At 37.3% G+C, this 19,548-nt stretch overlaps 2 protein-coding genes across 7 annotated transcripts in view; one reads left to right on the top strand and one right to left on the bottom strand.

The window, feature by feature from the left end:
* The window catches only part of COL4A6 (collagen type IV alpha 6 chain), a 284,904-nt gene extending 280,167 nt beyond the window's left edge, over positions 1-4,737 (bottom strand). For all 5 annotated transcript variants that reach the window (XM_081793122.1, XM_081793126.1, XM_081793124.1 and 2 more), the window contains exons 1-2: positions 4,481-4,737; positions 4,236-4,287 (exon numbers count right to left, since the gene is read on the bottom strand). In XM_081793122.1, coding sequence (XP_081649248.1) covers positions 4,236-4,287; positions 4,481-4,491 — 63 coding nt within the window. In that variant the 5' untranslated portion in view covers positions 4,492-4,737. The remainder of the gene's footprint in view (positions 1-4,235; positions 4,288-4,480) is intronic.
* Positions 4,738-6,183: 1,446 nt separating this feature from the next.
* The window catches only part of COL4A5 (collagen type IV alpha 5 chain), a 243,484-nt gene continuing 230,119 nt past the window's right edge, over positions 6,184-19,548 (top strand). Inside the window, exon 1 of one of the 2 annotated variants that reach the window (XM_081793058.1) lies at positions 6,184-6,605. In XM_081793058.1, the coding sequence (XP_081649184.1) occupies positions 6,525-6,605 (81 nt within the window). In that variant the 5' untranslated portion in view covers positions 6,184-6,524. The remainder of the gene's footprint in view (positions 6,606-19,548) is intronic. The other variant, XM_081793057.1, reaches the window with a different exon arrangement.

Below are 19,548 nucleotides of genomic sequence, written 5' to 3'. Positions count from 1 at the left end.
ACATTGGATTACAGTGGAAACCAATTATATTGAAATACAATCATCAATAAATATAATAAAACAAATTTGTGATATGTAATTATATATGTTTCTTTAGTAACAAATTAAATACTAGTATCTAATTCCCCTCCTCTCTTGTCTTGAAATGTTTGTTTTTGATCTGTCAATATAGCCACATTATCAATTATGTGTTATCCATTCATGTAGTCATTTGAAGATTCTCTTTTTTTTTTTTTTTAATTTTTTTTTCAACGTTTTTATTTATTTTTGGGACAGAAAGAGACAGAGCATGAACGGGGGAGGGGCAGAGAGAGAGGGAGACACAGAATCGGAAACAGGCTCCAGGCTCCGAGCCATCAGCCCAGAGCCCGATGCGGGGCTCGAACTCACAGACCGCGAGATCGTGACCTGGCTGAAGTCGGACGCTTAACCGACTGCGCCACCCAGGCGCCCCGAAGATTCTCTTGATGATGTACTCATACATATGTATCAGTATCCCCAGTCATCCCAAGAGATATATTCTAGGTGTACACACACAAATACATGTTATATATTGTGATTATTCATAACGATCTGATATAGGTTATTTGCTAGCAAGTATAGCAAAAGACTACTTTAAATTTTCATGCTGAGAAAATTAAAAGACCAACCATCATCCACAGATTGGGAGAAAATATTTGCAAATTATATGTATGGCAAAGGACATGTATCCAGAATATACAAAGGACCCTTACAACTTAATAATAAGAAGACAACCCAATTTGAAAATGGACAAATATTTAAATAAACATAAATATAAATTTTTCATATGACCCAGCAAATCTATTCCTACATACCTATTCAAGAAAAGTAAATTGTATGTCCACACAAAGATTTGCATGTTAATATTCATAACAGCATTATTCATAATAGCCCAAAACTGGAAAGAGCCCAATGTCTATTAACTGGTGAATGCATAAGCAAAATGGGGTATATCCATAATGGAATAGCAATATTAAATGCCAATACCAATAGAGTAAAATACTGATACATGCTACAACATGAATGAGCTTCAAAAACACTATGCTAAGTGAAAGATGCCAAACAAAAGATTACATAGTATATGATTCTGTTTATATGAAAATACCCAGAAAAGAAAAATATATAGAGTTAAAAAAGTAGATTCATGCTTGCTTGGGGTTAGGGGTGGGAATGGGGATATGACTGGATATGAAGAATCTTACCAAGGTGATGAAAATGTTCTAAAACTGGATATGGTGATAGTTGCACAACTTGGCAAATTTACTAAAAATCATTGAATTGTATACATAAAATGGGTGAATTTATGGTCACAACTTTAAGGAACGAAGTTTGTATTTCAATCAGACCTTGATTTGAATGTGGCTAAAGGCATTTGCCTATGCTCTTTGCAGAAGGGAACAGCCAGACGTATATTTCCCCCCCCTTTGCATCTTCTCCACCCAAATGAGTCTCATCAGGCTTTGACTTCAAATATACTTGCTTGTATTAGAGCTACCCATGAAAGCAGATGTGGGGTAAGTGGGACGAAAAAATAAGGACCCTGACTACTTTGGGCGCATATTTTAACTGCTGGTCATGTTGGCCTATTATGGCGAGACATGAATCTTTCTAGTCTTTTCTTTAACACAATGCAGGCACATGCAGATAATAATTTATCATTAGGTATCTTATCTTTTAAGGAATGTAATGACCACCATTGTCTGAGAAAGTAAAATCCTAGAAAGTTAGAGACTATGTTTAAATAAATCTTTGTGTGCTGTGCCTCAGGCACTTAATAACCAAAACTGATTATGGATATTCTGAAACCCTAGGCTCTATCTCATTCAGATAAATTGTGCAAATATTTCACCTCAATGAAGATCATCATTCTTTTAAAAGAAGTTTACAGAAACTCATTCTTTAATCCCAGGTTTTAACATTTAGCTTTCCATCCCTTTAAATAGCACTGCTTTATAAACAAAGAGAACTCAAAAGCACCTAAAAGACCCTATCTCAAATGCTCACCAATATTCTGTTATTGGCAACTTAACTCTCACAGTGAACAAATTTTCTTATAGAGAACCACAACTTAGTTCCTTGTCAGTCTATTTGTAAGTTATTTTTCATTAATGTTAGTCAAACAAGGTACAGAGAATGCAAAGATCTAAGACCACTTGAAAGGTGAAACATCGCAAACCCAGAGGATAAACTGGACTTGAGATGAGGAGATGAGAACCATCCAATATAGATGAGAATCCGGTACAAAGAGTAAAAACAAATAAGAAATTTGCCTTCAGAAAAGTCACCTTTTGAGAACTTATCTTGAGACTCTCCTCTTCTTCTTTGCCATTTTCCACAAAATGAAAACAAAATAGCTTTACACTTCGAAAGATATTATGCAGGAGTAAACAGCAGTGAAGGAAGCAGCTCTGGACATAAGTAAGGTTAAAAAAAATATTGTCAGTGTATCTCAAGGTTTATTTTAGTCTTACCAGGGTCACTCACACTGACATAGCAGGTGACACTGTAAAACAATGAGACAGAATCTAAAATCCACAGACCAAAGCAGTGCTTGATTTTGGAGACATGCTTAAATACTTCTAAGAATTAAGGCATAATCCTTCAGTGACTTTTAAGGAGATCAAGTGATAAGATGCAGTGTTTGGGAAGTCTCCAGCTATCTAGAATGATTTGTTAATGCCTTTTCTCCCAAAGTACACTGAATACAATCAGCTAGAGTCTGAAAATAAAGGTTTTGCTGGAGGGAATGCTGCCCAAGCATAACATTTTTACAAGTGGCAAGATTCCCAGACAAATTGTTAACTAATCAAAACGTGGCATTTTCAATAAATGTAGTATTGAGCCTCAAGGTAACACATAACTAAACTTGTGTACTGGAGGAATCAGATGGAGAAGTAGGCAGAACCCTAGATCAATACTTCTGTTTACAAAGTTTAGAATTTACTTACATAGGAGATGATGTTCTGAGTTGGGGGTGGGGGGGGGTCACAAGATGTTAAAAGTCAAGTATTCTGGCATCATTCTCTTTTCATAAGAGAAATCATTTCACTTCATTTTAATATTTTCTTAAAGATATATGCCGGGACAAAGTAATCCTTTTTCCTCCCATAAACTATTAGCCAATTTTATTGGGTTGCATTAAGTATGGCTCTATAAATAGTATTTAAAAACATTTTAAGTATTAAAAATACAGCCAATCATTTTAAATTGTCAAAACCCACAAAGTAAATATTTGGAATATATATTAATCTGTCATCTATATAGTGCGTAACTTTGGCTATTAACAGTTTATTAAGTAGAGCAGTGATATAGTAGTCAATAGTTGAACAACTTCATATTTGAACTTAACAGCTAACTTTATTTCTGCCAGCATAAACAGCTAGTGAGGCTGGAAAACAGCAGCATCTCTGATTATTTGGGTCATTCTACCTTTGGTAAATTATCCTAGTAATTACATTTGAGGTCTCTCCACTTTCTGGGATCCATTAAACTTTTCTTGACCAGATGTCTACAGAAATTCCTCTGCCTGCAGTTCCTAGCTGATTTGATGGATGATATCTAAACAGCCTATAAAATGTTAACTTTTAGATTTTTTTTTCTATTCTAAACACTAACTTTTAACTTTCTGATGACACAGAAAACCAGTGGAAGGAAACATCAGACAGAAATTGAACATCATTAGTGGTATTAGTTAAGTTCAGGTAGTTAAAGATCCAGATGTTGTCATCTGGTACTGTCAAAGGACTCACAAGCAAATACTTAAGCTTAACTTCCATAATTTTCAGGACGCTTTCAATTCCCACTCCTTGTGCTCTCCTCCCACTCTCAAACCTGTGTGCCAATTCATGTTCTTGTAGAGCAGGGAAAATTACATTTCTTCCGCCTTGGAGATAGATGCAGAGAAAGGCATCAGATGTCAGTCCTCTTAAGCCGTCTGGGAACACGCTGGGAAATGTGTGCCTCTTGTGTCTTCTACTTTTATTTTCTCAACCCGCTACGAAGATTTTGGGACAGAAAGACGCCTGAGTCCCAAAGGCATACGTGTGACACTGCGCTATTCCTCTCTAAGAACCCCATTAACTCCCACTAGAAACGAGAGTGATGTAAACTCTGCTTCGCAGTGCAACCTTCTGTAACCCCCTAACACAAACACAAGTGGAATGGAGAGGGGGTCAAGGGAGGAGGAGGGAAAGGGATCAGGAGAAGAGACTCACCGCTCCTGCCAGTTCTTCGGTCAGGCACAACGTAACCAGGAGCAGCCACAACCTGAAACAGGAGGGACGGTGAGTAACATGGGTTCTCTAGGCTCCGGGGTCCTACGTCTGTCCATAGCCCCCGACCCTTTCTTGCTGCCTGCCCCCACTTTCTCTGCAATGACATAAGTACAACTACAGTCCTGGCCCGGCAAAGTAGCTCAAAGTGGGAAAGAGGGAGGGGAGCTCGGGCAGCAACAGCTCACCCAGGGTGCATGCTTGCGGCTCCTCCGGAGCTGGGTCCTGGGAGACTGCTAAGCGGCTCCACAGCCCAGGCTCATCAGGGCTCCGCTGATGCTCGGCGGCTGCTTCCTTATTCGGGAGGACGGGCTTGGGGGGCGAACTGGCTCACTTCGGAAGAAACTAAATTCAGCTTCTAGATAAGACGTGCCCCAAAGGGAAACAGTCAGCGGTGCCCGCTACAACTTGCCGCACTCAAAAGATAGTTCCATACACCAGGAGAGGAAGGAATGGAGGGGAAAGGGGCGGGGCTGTCTGTTGTCAATCATCCCCCCTACCTTGGGCAGCCGGGCGTCTTTCTCACTTTCAGGCACCTCTGCACATAACATTCGCACGCATCTCCATAGTTTTCATGCACAGACCCATAGAGATCTATAAGACTAAGATCTAAGCAACTATGCAGCATACACTTCCATAAACCACTGTTAACTATTACACATAAATAGATTTAGGGCACAGGACTGACTTCTACAAATGGGCCCCAAACTACACTTGCACACTTGGCCCAAATGCATACAACACTCATTCTAATTGATTGTATACTAAGCTCTTGGGAGTGGCGGTGGTGGTTGTTTCTGGAATTGGAAATCTAGCCAAAGTGGAGTAGAACCTAAGGATGAGTAGGCCCCCATGAATAGGTCCAAAGCCTTGAAAGACTCCCTAGTGACAGATTCTAGGGTCTGAGATAACAGAAATGTTCTGAAGAATTCTTGGGCAAATCTCTGAAAGATCTTCCCAGGAGTCCACACAAAATATTTTCTGGGCCTGTTGGTACTTTAACCAATCTGTAGATCAGGATTACCAAAGTAATGTTCAAGTCTACTTTATTCGGGAAACATCAATGCAAATGCCATTAACTCTATATAAACGTTTCCAATTGGTGTTTGTGTTACTTTTAAAGGCAACTGCAAGAAAGTTATTTAATTCCCTGTACTAAATCCTTCTGAAACACAATCGCAATGAGAATCAATACCTTTTACGTTGGTTCAATATAAAAGGTAAAAATTATGGCATTTAGCGATGCAGTTAAATAAAAATATATGACTATATTACAATAACATCCAACCATATGATAATTACTAATATCTACTGAATGCGCCTCAATCTTAGATGTATATAACACGCATAAAGTCTTCACATACATGCATGTTCATTTTCTTAATTCTTCTGTTATAAGAATATATTTAATTATATAGATATACTTATATAGTTCTAATATTTTCACATATTCTGTTGTATGTAGAAACTGTCTTGCGAGCAGGTGTAAGGTAAAGAGCACCAGCAGCCCTGGGAGCGGCGACCAAAATTTCTTTCTAACCCTTAACAATAAAAAGCACACTTCCTCCAAGATTCATCCGCGAAAAAAAAATAGTCCCAGCTAAGGTCTACTTGTAATTGGCTTTGGGGATCTCACCAATGAGAGTGGGACTGGGCAGGGAAGAGTAATGCCAAAGGAAGGTGCAAGTGAACAAATAGAAAAGCTTCCCGGTTGGACTTTCGGTGCTCGGCCAACTGGCCTGGAAGTTTCCCTCCCCCAAATAACTGAGCGTCACTCCCTCGCAGGTTGCTGGTGCAGGCTAAAACTGGGGCGGAGTGATCCTCAAATTCCCCAGGGCTGGTGGGGAGGGGGCGGTGCGGGAGGAGAGAGGGAGGAAAGTAGAGCTGTGGGACCTGCGTGAAGAAAAAGTTTGCAAGTCCGGACAGAAGGGAAAAGTGCTCCCGAGAGATCGGCTTTGGGGAGGGGAGGGGGGAGGGAAGAAGAGCTTCTCCTTTCCCCCCCCCCAATTTAAAAAAATATTTATTATTATTTATTATTATTATTTTTTTTACCCCCGCTCAACTCTTAAAAAGCTTTCGTCTCACCTAAGCCCACGGGCACAATTGGGACACCCTTGCTGTCCCTCTCCGACTCCAGCTCTCTCCCCATAAACCCTCAAGATTATGTCAGTCGGTCCGAGCTAGCCAGGGATCTCGTGCGGGTGCTGAAGGAGCTGCGGGAGCCGGAGAAGAATGCAACTGCGTGGAATCAGCCTGGCTGCCGGCTTGTTCTTACTGGCCCTCAGTCTTTGGGGGCAGCCTGCAGAGGCTGCGGTAAGTCCTTCGATCTACCTCCCCCCCTCCATGCACTCCCCCCTCCCCCGTCACCTCACTCTCCCGCAGAAATTACTTTTTTGTCCCTTTACCTTCCTTTCTCCTCGGCCTTGGCTAGGGAATTCCAGTCTGCCCTCACTTGTTTAGGAAAACAAAAAACAAACATTATTTACAACGCTGGTAACTCCAGCCTTCTTCAGCCCAGGGGGAGAGGTTTACGTTTAAAAATGGGGCTGCTTGCTTTCCTGCAGCTAGCCGCTCGGGGGTCGGAGCGGGGCCGGGGTTGGGGGACGCCGGTGAACAGATCGCCAGGCTCTGGAGGGTATTTGAAACTTTTCCTCCCCACCCTACGCCCTCGGGGGTTTCCCTGTCTGCCGGCTAACCTTTACACTAGTTGTGCCCAACCCACGCACTCTTTAAACTTGGGCTGTAGTATTAATATTTAGGCTTTTCCGAATCCAGCTGCCATCAAAGTGCTGAGCGCGCCCAGGAAGTGCTTCCCTTTTGCCCCTTCCTTAAGCAGCACGAATCTGCCTTCTCTGGCCGGGAAAGCCTCCGTAGAGACCTCGTTCCCCTTTTGACATTCTTACTGTAAAAGCTCAGGTAACACACCAGAGAAGGAGATCCAGACGGATGGCCTTAGGCTTCAGGTCTTTTTTCGTCTTTTTTTTTTTTTTTTTTTTTTAATTTTAAGTTTTGGGTTTCTGTTTGTTGTTTACTTAAAAAAAAAAAAAAAAACTAAGGCACCTAAACAAATGGAGAATTTGCCCATCACCTGTTTAAAGGAAAGGAATTCTCTTTTTCCCCCCGAGAATAAGTGTTCTGGTTTAAAGGACAGTGAAGGAGGATGCTCATGTGAAATGACAGAGAGAAAAGTTCCACTTAGTTTTTAGGAATGGAGAATTAAAACCCCAATATATCTCCTAGAAGGATCTCTGGGTAGTCCCACCCACTCTCTTTCTGGGGAAGAGGCAGATGTGTAGGAATGAATGGCCTTGTTAAAGAAGTGTTCTCCAGCCTGAAGCCATCATCCTTCATTTCACTTAACCTCTAAAGAATTAAGTACGTGAAAGATTATTTAAAAGTTATATTTGAGTGATCATTAATGTGAGAGAATGGCTTAGGCCTTCACGTGGTTGAGTGACTTGGCACTTTTTTATATATGCAGCTGCTATGTTAGGGCTTACCTGGGTCCACTTTTAAGTTAGCTGTCTGGTTTCTCTATACACTCAGCATACCTTACATTACATTGTCCTTCTTTTATCCTCCAGAAAATGTGTACTCAAGGTATGAAAACTAACTTTCATATTACTCTAAGCACAGCATAATTATGATAGCAAATCTGCTGAAAAACCATGAATATCAAGTATTTGTAACTACATTTGTAATTTTGCCTCCAAAACAATTATATGATTTAAAATTGCTTTTTGGATGCAGAGCATCTCAATGGGGTAAGGTTTTGCCACTCGATAGTGCTTATAGACGTTTAGATAAAACAATTGTGTTGAAAATAGTTACCTTTAAAAACATGGTGCTTACTGCTTATGGCATTTGGCCAGGGGCAAAGATTTTGTGGATGTTTGATTAAATATTTCGAATTTTTTATGTGACATTGCTATTAGTAAATGTGTACCAGATACCAGTTGTACAGGTATGTATAACAATACTATACATCAATTTGTATTAGATCAATTTATATTAAAAGTGAGATCTCTTTTTATGGTTGACAAAACTTGGGAGCAAGCTTGTTTTCTTGGACTCTTTAATGGTTGAGTGTTCATGAAGTAGTTACAGAAGATACCGTGCAGTTTTTTCCTTTTTCTTTCTATGTAATTTTAAAAGAGCATTTTTGTATCCCATTTCTCTGTCATTAGGACACCGTGCCTGTAATAAAGCCAGGGGTTTGGTTTTTCTGCTTCACACATCAATATCCTAGTTAGATGAAATGTTTTAATCATCTCAAAGATCTGAATGGTATCTTCTCTCCATATTAGTGCAGGGATATTGGTGACCTTCTCCAGAGTAAACTGGATGGTACTGGGGCTGACTGATTATTGGCTTCAGTAGTCTAGTATTGGGACTTTTATATCAGGAAGACCATTGATAACCTAAATTGCTTTCATTTTTCATAGTTAAGTGATTTATCTCTGAAGTCATGCCAAATTGGGATATCACAAGTATGTGGAAGATTTTTTTTAAGTAGAGTGTTTATTAGGTGGAATAGAGTAACTTTTATGTTACTTACCTAGCAGTAAGAGAAAAAGGCAGGTTTAGATTGCAATGGTCATTTGTAGTGGTGAAAATAACATATTTTTATGCAAAGGTAATTATACCTGTATTTATTCACTGTCAGTAGGATACGCACTTAGATTTATGGATAGTGAGTTTTTTGTGCAGTAGAGTGGATAGGTTTCTCTAATTTAAACGGACCATCTCTCTTGTGACCAGTGGCAACAACTCATTAAGGGTGGTATTGTGGTTTGTGACCAGGAACAGTTTTTCCTGTGAAGTATGCAATGAATTAACTGCTCCATAGGAAGAATTTATTGACACTGTTTCCGTAGTGTACATTTTTGAGTGTTTACTATGTGCCAAGCACTGTGCTAATATGGTAATGTACATTATCATATTTAATCTTCACAACAGACCTATGAGGTGTATATCATTGTTATCCCCACTTTACAGATCAAGAATCTATGGATCATAGAGGTTAAGTATCTTGCAAAAAGTCACAGAGTTATTAAGTTGGGGAGCTGGAAATGTGAATTGAGACACCTTGACTCCAAATCCTTTACCCTCAATCACTGTACTATATTGCCTCTTTTGTATGTGGTGTGTAGAGATTTATTTGCTCTTCAGAGTGTTTGGATCTCTGCTACTTTTTTTCTTTTTTTTTGGTGGTGGAGACACAAGAGTTGAAATGGAAATGATAATGGGGATTACATCTCTTCCTGCTGATGTTGGGAGAAGTAGCATGGCATAATGGAAAGAGCTTTGGAGGTAGAATAAAAGATCATAATAGAGATCAGTTTGATCTCCATATGTATGTCTACATATAGAGAGAGAATTTAAAAGCAATATAGAAGCAATTGCTTGATGCAGGTTGTATGATTTTATACAATCACATTTTTATATTAACTAACTTAAGTTAGATTTCTAAAACAACTATAATTTGTGGTGGATGATTATTTTGAGGAAAGATTTGCTTTATCCTTCTTTTAATTAGTTTTCCATAATTTTAAATATACTGAACTTTTCAGGAGCATGTCTATTGTGATAAAACAGGGTATGTGTATATGGTGGCACTCTGCTTAATATGCCCAATTCACATATGTTGTTTTTACCAATTTACTTACCCATCATATCCAATTGTATTTACTCAACTATCTATACAACTTTAGTCTTGTGTATATATTTATATATGTACCTGTCCTTTGTGTAAGAGTGTGTACATTTTTTTTCTGTTTTTATTTGGCTTTTGATGTTTGTATATACAACACATAAGACTCTTGAGTTAACCTTTTTTTTAACTTTTTGATGTTGTTGATACAGTATTTATTTATTTAATATAATTTATTGTCAAATTGGCTTCCATACAAAACCCAGTGCTCATCTCAACAAGTGCCCTCCTCAGTGCCCATCACCCACTTTCCCCTCTCCCTCACCCCCCATCAACCCCTCAGTTTGTTCTCTGTATTTAAGAGTCTCTTATGGTTTGCCTCCCTTCCTCTCTGTAACTTTTTTTCCCCTTCCCCTCCCCCCATGGTCTTCTGTTAAGTTTCTCAAGATCCAACCTTGATAACTTGATTCATGTTATGTCTGCCAGGTTTATATGCCATAAAGTCACTATTTTGTCCTTTTCGTAATTACAGAGTAAGCAGATCTTGTGAGACTGTTTGGGGTGATACTATGAAACAATGTAAATATCCTGTTTCTCATCATACTTTTGCCTGCTAATTTTAGCATCTATTGAGGATTCTAGCCTGAATAATTATTACTCTGACATTTGCCAAATGGTGATTTTCAGGTTTTAACATTTTCTGCATTTAATAATTGAATTCTAATGTAACAGAACTTTATGTTCTCTGCTATTTATTTATTATCTATTTATTCAGTTATTTAAGGTAGTATGGAATTATGGATATTTGTTTATTCTATGAGTTATAATGAATTTTGCTAATTTTTTTGGCTGAAATTACCCCATTTTTGGCTAACAGGAGCCTCTTCTAGTTGGCTCCTGTGTCCTTTCAGTGTGTCCCTATCGTTTTTTGAGCATTGCCTTACATTCTGGTACCATAAGATGTTCCAGCCTCATTTTTCTACTTTCTCTGCCCCAGCCTTGGAATCAGCTGTTTCTCCAAGGAGCTTTGATTCTTTTATTGGATAATGGTATTTAGAGATCAATGTCTGGGTGCTTGGTGTGCTCATTGCTATTGAGGTGTCATTGCATCTATGTCTTCTCAGCAGACAAAACATAGATACATACCCACGTCTATATCTTATTTTTTTACAACCTATCTTTGTATATATATGATTAAACAACATGAATTTGTACTTACATCACTGATTCCAGTCCAAGACCACAGAATAAAAACACATCTTTGATGTTTTGGAATCTCACTGCTTTCTGGTATCTTTCCTCAGACATGTTTGATGGGCTTTGGAGAGGTCTTGTACAGTCTTTAAAAGCTTGGCCTCTGGAGTCAAATTCCTTTATTGGCAAAAGGGTGTGAGTGGTACCTATGTCACAGATTGTTTTGAGGATAGAATGAGAAGAGGTATGTAAAGTATTTAGAATAATACTTGGCAAATAATGAATAAATTAAAGATTTCATTATTGTCATTACAAACTATTGACTTGCCATTTCTTATTGCATTAACTCTCAAATTTTCTGCCTGATTTTCAGGATCTAACATTATCTTTCTCCCCATCCAACCTTATTTTTCATTACATTTTATAATATATGTTCTCCATTGTAGCCTAGGTCAGCTTTTCTATAATCCCTTGATTACTACATACATATTTTGCCTCTCCATTTTGATTAGAGTCCTATCGATCTAAATCTTTACTCAGTTTCAGTGTGATGTTTATATTCATCCAGCAGATATTTATTCAGCAACTTACAAGTATTTAACAATTGTATTTATGTTGTTTTATTTCCACACTCTTGGATATGTACTGTTCACAAAATCAGTTTGTGCTAGACACTGTGGATAAAACTAAAGAAGATAGACAAGTTTCTGGCCTTCATGGAGTTTACATGCTAGTGAGAATAAATAGTCTTTCTCTTAAACTTTCCCTTACTATTATATACCAATGACTGATTTTACACTTCTTTGAACACTTGCAGTATTTATGCTCTTCCTGTCTAGTATCCAAATGTATTTGGTCTTACAAGTATTTTGGTTCATGGGATTTTATCTGTTCTCCCTATTAAATCATAAGCAAGAACTGTATATCTGTTCATTTGTTCAACCAGTTTCCATGTTGGTTCTGTCTTATAGCAAAAGTAATACATGTTCAGTATGGGAAACTTGAAAAATACAGAAAATTATAAACAAAATAAAAACATGTCCACAATTCTACCAATAGCATAGAAATAACCTCTATTGTTGTTTTGATGATTTTCCTTATGTATCTAATCTTTTCTTAAAAGAGTATATTGGTTAAAATTTTTAAAAGCTGGAATTACTTTATATATAGTTTTATAACTTAATGCTTTTTTCACTTATCAAGCATTTCCCCATGTTATTAAAATTCTTCCTTTAAAGATATTAGTTTTAAATGGCTGTATACAATTTATATGTATACACACCACAATTAATTTACCTATTCACTTTTATAGAATATATATGTATATTTTTAAGTTTATTTATTTATTTTGAGAGAGAGAGAGTGCAAGCAGGGGAGGGGCAGAAGGAAAGGGAGAGAGAGAATCCCAAGCAGGCTCCCTGCCCTCCGGCACAGAGCCCAACATACGGCTTTATCCCATGAACTGTGCGGTCATGACCTGAGCCAAAATCAAGAGTCTCATGCTTAACTGACTGAGCCACCCGTGTACCCCTATATAATACTTTCTAAATACTTATGTATTTATTTTGAGACAGAGGGGGAGAGTGGCTGTGTATGCACGCATGCGGGAGGGGGGCTGAGATAAAGAGTCCCAAGCAGCCTAGTGCTATCAGCACAGAGCCGGACTCTTTGGGGTATGATCTCAACAACCATGAGATCATGATCTGAGCCAAAATCAAGAGTTGGAAGCTTAACCGACTGAGCCACCCAGGCACCCCAGAATATTTTTTAAAGATTTTTTAAAAGTAATCTTGCCATTTGGAACTATGTGGATGGAACTAGAGGGTATTATGCTAAGCAAAATTAGTCAGACAAAGACAAATATCATATGACTTCACTCATATGAGGAATTTAAGATACAAAACAGATGAACATAAGGGAAGGGAAGCAAAAATAATATAAAAACAGGGAGGGGGACAAAACATAAGAGACTCTTAAATACAGAGAACAAACAGGGTTGCTGGAGGGATTGTGGGAGGGGGGATAGGCTAAATGGGTAAGGGGCATTAAGGAATCTACTCCTGAAATCATTGTTGCACTATATGCTAACTAACCTGTAAATTAAAAGGAAAAAAAAATCTCTACACCCAATGTGGGGCTCAAACTCACAACCCTGAAGATCAAGAATCGCATGTTCTACTGACTGAGCCAGACAGGTACCCGTATAGAATATATCTTTAAATATCAAGTTTTTAAAGCCATTGTAAGAAAAACTGCAGTGAACAATTCTTATTCCATATTTTGTATTATTTTTTTAGTATTTCCTCCTTTATGGGGAGTTAGTGGGTTAGAGGCCATAAGTATTTTCAGAGTCTTTGGTATATATAGTAGACTCTGACATTTAGAAAGATGACATTAACAGATAAATTATGATAGCTAACTTTTTTTTAGTAGTTCCTGTGTTATACCCTATTAGATAGGTAATACTCTTTCCATTTTTATGTACAAGGAATCTGAGGCCCACAAGGTAGTTAAATAACTTGTCTAAGGTCATGCAGTTGGTAAGTGATTGGGCCAAGATTTGAACTGGAATGGTCTGGCTCTAGAACCTGCTCATGAGATTTTCCTCAGTTCCTATTTAATACATTATAGATAATACAGAAAAGTAAAGTCATGTTGAAAAGTTGAATAATTCCCACTGCCTTGCCCATAGTCCTGTCCTGCGGTTGGTCACTTAACTTGATTTTAAAGATACACTCACCACTGACCCATCCTTTGATAACTCTTTACTATAATTGCCTAGGCCATCCATCTTCAAGGGCCTAAATTTTAATTTTGTGAACCATACATTCCTCTACATCTCTCCCCTGGACAGAAGGTGGAGCCTGCCCTCCATGAATAAATCCCCTACTGACTTCTTCCTAGCCATAGCAAGGGTATAACATACCTCAAACCCATTGATATCCCTCCTTCCCTAAGAGAATTTTGGAATGAGACTGAAATGGAAGCCCCTTCTGCTCTCCCTCCCCACCCTCTTCACCAGCCCTGACCCGTAGCTGCCAATGATGTGTGCACTTAAATGGCCGTGTCTTTGTCTAGTTCTGTCCCTTGCTTTCATCTTTCCCTTAGTGTTACTCCAGGACCTTTTCCCCCATTAATTGCTAATCTATTTTTCCCACTTTGGGTTGATGCTATTCCAGCCCCCATCTCCTCTTTTAGAAACAAACTTGTAAGTATATATGAGATCAGAGGTCCCCCATCCATTTTGTACCACTCCCACTTTACCTTCTTGTGTTTCCTCACTAGCTAAGAGACTTTATTGCCTTTATGCCAGCCTTGTAGCTTGTGCAATTCAAATGTATTCCTCTGTAAAATCACAAACTGTTATGCATTATGGCTTTTCCAGGTGGCATTTGAATAGCTAAACTTTAAGCTTCCGAATGATAGAGATCTGCTCTTGCCAAATTACTTTCCAGAATGGTTTTACCAATTATACTCCTATCAGTAGTGTGTAAGAGTGCCTATGAGACAACCTTAATCATTTTTTTTCTATCTAGTAGAGTGACTATGGAATTGATGCTCAATTGATTGCCAGTTGGTTGGTTGATTTTGTCCTATCCTCTAATGATTTTCTTTTTAAAGTGTAATGATTCCATTATCTCATCCCCTTCTGACAATAGCAACTATGGAACAGAAGTAATTTTTGAAAATATATTCTCTCTAATTAACATTATAAATGAACCACCCAGCCACTTAACTAAATCTTGATTACAAAGATTTGTTTTTAATAGCAGTATTTCTTGAGGATTTTGGAGCGGTATCTTTAGTGTGATCTCTGATACATAGGCTCCTTTAATTTTAACAAACCAGATTCTCATTTTATGCATCAATGCTTGAGTTTATTTACCTTCATAATCTATCCAGGTCCAACTGCCCTTTGTTCCTTTAGCAGCTTCTGCTGGCCTTTAACCAAAAGTGTAGTCTGCAATGGTACTTGCTGCCCTGTTGAAACGAGAATCTTAAATCCCTTGCTATTTGCTAACCAAAGCCAACCAAAGGCAAATGTTATAAAGGAAACAAGCTTTCGCTAAATTTAATTTTTAACTTACTTTTTAATTTTACTGAATCCGATGTAAACATTACATTTACTTATTAACTTGGTGACTTAAGCACCATTTATGAGCAAGTGCTAGTCAGGTTAATGGAATTGGTTTTATGACAGTGAGTACTAAAATAGGACTGTAAGAAATTCTGTTGGCATTTATATCATCTTATAATTCAGTCAAATAACACTCTTCCTATATGTTATGAGAAATGGCTTATTTGCATCCAGAATTTCTTATAGTATATATGACATTAATGGGATAGGGAAGGAGATTTTGGAACTTTGGGAGGGAAACGGTACTAAGAATCGGACACTAGTGAGATTGTTTAGTGTATTCTGCATTTTGAGCTCTCTAGGACTTTGCTAAAGGAAGAGAGGTCCTTCTTGGTCCATAATCTCATCTTTTAATTGATGTTGTAAAACATTTCTGTATATGAAGGATAGACATAATAGTGTCTGTTTATATCAGATAAGGGTTTTTCTGTTCCAAGTGGTAGAAAACACCAGTTCAATGGTCTCAACAATAAAGACAAATTTTAGCTCACTTAACAAGAAGTTTTGAAGTAGAATATCTCCGAGGTTAATTAATTCAGCCAAATAATGACCTAGGTTCTTTCCATTTTCTGTTTTGCCATACTCTGCCTATCAGCTTACTCAATTCAGATTAGTGCCCTTCATACTAGCAGGATGGCTGCTGCAGTTCCAGAGATCACATGCAGACACCACAATGGCCAGTAAAGAAGAGTATGAACTGTTTGTTCATTTGTGTCCTTTTTTTCAGTACTGAAAACTTTCTCAAGAGTCCCATACCTCCACTCTGAAAACACCTCTTATATCTCATTGGTTAGAATTGTTTTATATGTATATATTTATACCAGTACATTGGCAAATGAAGGACCATAAAAGTAGAGTTAGACCAGTGACTTAACCACCCCCCTCCCCAAAAGCACATTGGTGCCTGGAAAAGTTGGAGAGTGGGGAAATCTGAATGAAATCAAGGTTAGTTTAGGAAGGAAGAAATAGGTCGTGTTCCATGACCTCATGAGCATGTCCTCATGAGCATGACCTCATGAGCATGTCCTTACAAATAGCAGATTTGTAAGAAATTGATTTATTTGTTAAATGTAAGATGTATCACTTAATAGAGAAACTAATGTTTTGTAGAGTTGTACAAATGGAAGATGGTGACTATTTACATAATTATAGACATTTTAGAGCTAGAGGTACATTTAAAGATCTTTCAGGTCAGTGGTTTCAAAGTGTGCCTTTTTCACTGTGTTGGCATTTGCGCTGATGGTGGGTAAAACTGCTAGTGCAGTGTACCAAATTGTCCTAGTAGTTGTATTCTTCATATTATCAGGGGATAAAAAGCCAATTTTACTTAAGAATCGTCTCAGTGTAGCATTAATTTTATTAAGTCTTGACCCTTAGGTGCACATGTTTTTAACATACTGTATGACAAAATGGGAAGTACACACAACACTTCTGTATGTTGAAGTAAGGTTGTTGTTTTTAGGGAAAGCACGTGTGCAGTTGATTCAGTTGTGGCTCAAACTAGCTGATCTTTGCATGGAACACATTTTTATTGAAAGAACAACTGAGACTAACTGTTGTTATTCAGACTTGGGTATTTGGCAGGCATTTTCTCGAAAATGAGCAAAGTGACTCTATCACTTAAAGGAAAATTACTGTCAGTATTTGCTGCCAATAAACAAATTTGAACTTTTCAAGTAAGAATTGGAATTTTGGAAAACTTGAATCTGCCACTATGAGCTTGACAGCTTTCAAAATCTTAGCCTTTTCTAATGAGATTAGTAACTATATTAATGTATATGATTTTTTTTGATATTGTATAATGAAATGTGTTAACATTCGTAAGTTGTGTAAATCTCAGTGGACCAGTATTTTCCAAATGACTAATGCATGATGTTACCATATCATGCATGGATAAAAGATCCATTCAGAGGCAAGATAGATCAATGAGTTTTAGTGTAACTGAGTACAAATAGTTAATTGATAAGGATTCAGATTCTGTGTTGCAACTAACCTTAGACTCTACCACTTACAGAGCTTTGGCATTGTATCAAAGAATATCCACGATTATCTTAAAAGGCTATTAAAATACTCAAATGTATAACTTTATGAAGCCAGATTTTCTTCATATATTTCAACCAAAACAACATATTGCAATGGAATGAATGTAGAAACAGATATGGAGATCCCAACTATTTCAACCAAAACAACATATTGAGTGAGACAGAGTGAATGCAGAAGCAGATATGAGGAAGCTGGCTTCTATCAAGGCAGACATTAAAGAGATTTGCCAAAAATATGTAAAACAATCTAAACAATCCTTCTTCATACTTTTTTTTTGTACTTTTGGAAAATGTAATTCATTTTCATAAAAATGTATAACATGTTAACATGTAATCGGTTCATTATTGTTCATTTTAAATGAATGAATAAATAATTATTTTAAATATTTCTCAGTTTTATTTAATTTTTAGTTTTTACTCAGTTTTTTTATATGGTACATATTGTTAGATATAACCCACCTAAACAAAAGCTCTTGGGGTTCTCAATGATTTTTAAGGGAGTAAGAGGGTCTTCAGACCAAAAAGTTTGAAAACCACTACAGAGACCAACTCCATCATTTTTACAGGAAAGCGAAATATTGATGAGGGATGTGGCTAGTTGCAGAAGCAGAGCAGGAATCTTATTCTCATCCTCTTTCCAGGATACCACTTTGGTTTAGGGATTGGTGAGCTGATAATATGACTTTGTAATTTTATTTATCCTAGTAGACACAATAAATCTAGCAAATACAAAATGATGATACTAGATTGGACTTGTGTCTTTCCTACCATCTTCAGTCCAATTGTCAAGTCAGAAATTTTCTCACTATATGAACCGAAGCAGAGGAGACTGATGAAGAAAGATAATCAGAGTTATTTTTAGATACTAAATTGGAAAATCCATGAAACCAGGGTCTTTGTCTTATATATCTTTGTATTCACCACAGTATATAGACTGTATTCACACAGTATATAGACAGTATATAGACTGGTTCTTTGTATATAGTTGGTTCTCAGTAGTTAGTTGTTGAATGAATTTTGAATTTGAGGGGGGTAGATTTAGATAGCACCAGAGACCAGACAAGACTGAGAATCAATGGATTAAATTACAGGAACTCTTGATACCAATAATTTTCTAACAATTAAGCTATTTAATAATGGAAATGTCCTATTACTAAAATTGCTCAAATAGGGAATGTATGCTACCTTGTCAGCAATACCTATGAAGTTTCTTTTAATTCTAAAAATCTATTTTTCTGGTTGTAAGAAGGAAAAGCTCTTTTATTGAGCTCAAATCTGCCTCTCTGTAGTTTTGAAGCAACTTTGAGGTATAACTGACATACAGTAAAGTGCACATATTTAAAGTATACAATTTCAGGAGTTGTGACCTATGTAATGCCTGTGAAATTGGCACATTAAAAATAAGGAACATATATATCACCCCAAAAGATTTCCATGCCTTCCTGTGGTCCCTTCCTCCCTTCCCAAATCCATCTTCCACCACCAAGTAACCACTGATCTGCTTTCTTACATTTGTTTCATTTTCTAGAGTTTATTTAAATGGAGTCATATGGTATGTATACTTTGTTCTATCTTCTTTCTCTCAGCATTTGAGAGTCATCCATGTTGTGATGTGTCTCCATAGCTCATTATTTTCTTGCTATGTAGTTAGTATTCCATCGTATGGAGATGCCATATTTTGTTTTTCCATTTACCTGTTAATGGACATTTGGTTTGTTTCCAGTTTGTGGCTATTACAGGTAAAGCTACTGTGAACATTTTAATATTTGCACTTCAACTGTTACTTTATTGAAGTGTAATTTACAAAAAGTGATATTCACCCATCTTAGGTGAACAGCTCCATTGTTTTTTAACAGTTGTATACACAGTAACCACAATCAGGTCAAGATGTAGAACTGTTCCATTACCCCAAGCTCACTCATGCCCCTTTCCTTTCAGTACCTTTTGTGTCTTCTCTAAGAAATCTTAAAACTCCAAGGTTGCAATAATATTATATGTTTTCTTCTAGAATCTTTATAGTTTCAGATTTTTAGATTGATATTTTTATCCTAAGATACTACTAATTTTTTCCTTTTTTCTAGGGTTTGAGGTACATATTATAAAATTCACCTATTTTATGAGTGCATTCTGTGCGTTTTGATAGATCCATACAACAGTGTAAGTGTAATCTACGATATAGAACAGCATCGTTAAATTTATTCTTTAGTTCTAGTAGTTACTTTGTATTTT

Source organism: Panthera onca, chromosome X (genome assembly GCF_046562875.1).
Source record: "Panthera onca isolate mPanOnc1 chromosome X, mPanOnc1 haplotype 2, whole genome shotgun sequence".
NCBI classification, from domain to species: Eukaryota; Metazoa; Chordata; class Mammalia; order Carnivora; family Felidae; genus Panthera; species Panthera onca.
Note: the sequence above shows the minus strand (reverse complement) of the source record. Positions and strands in the feature narration are given on the sequence as shown.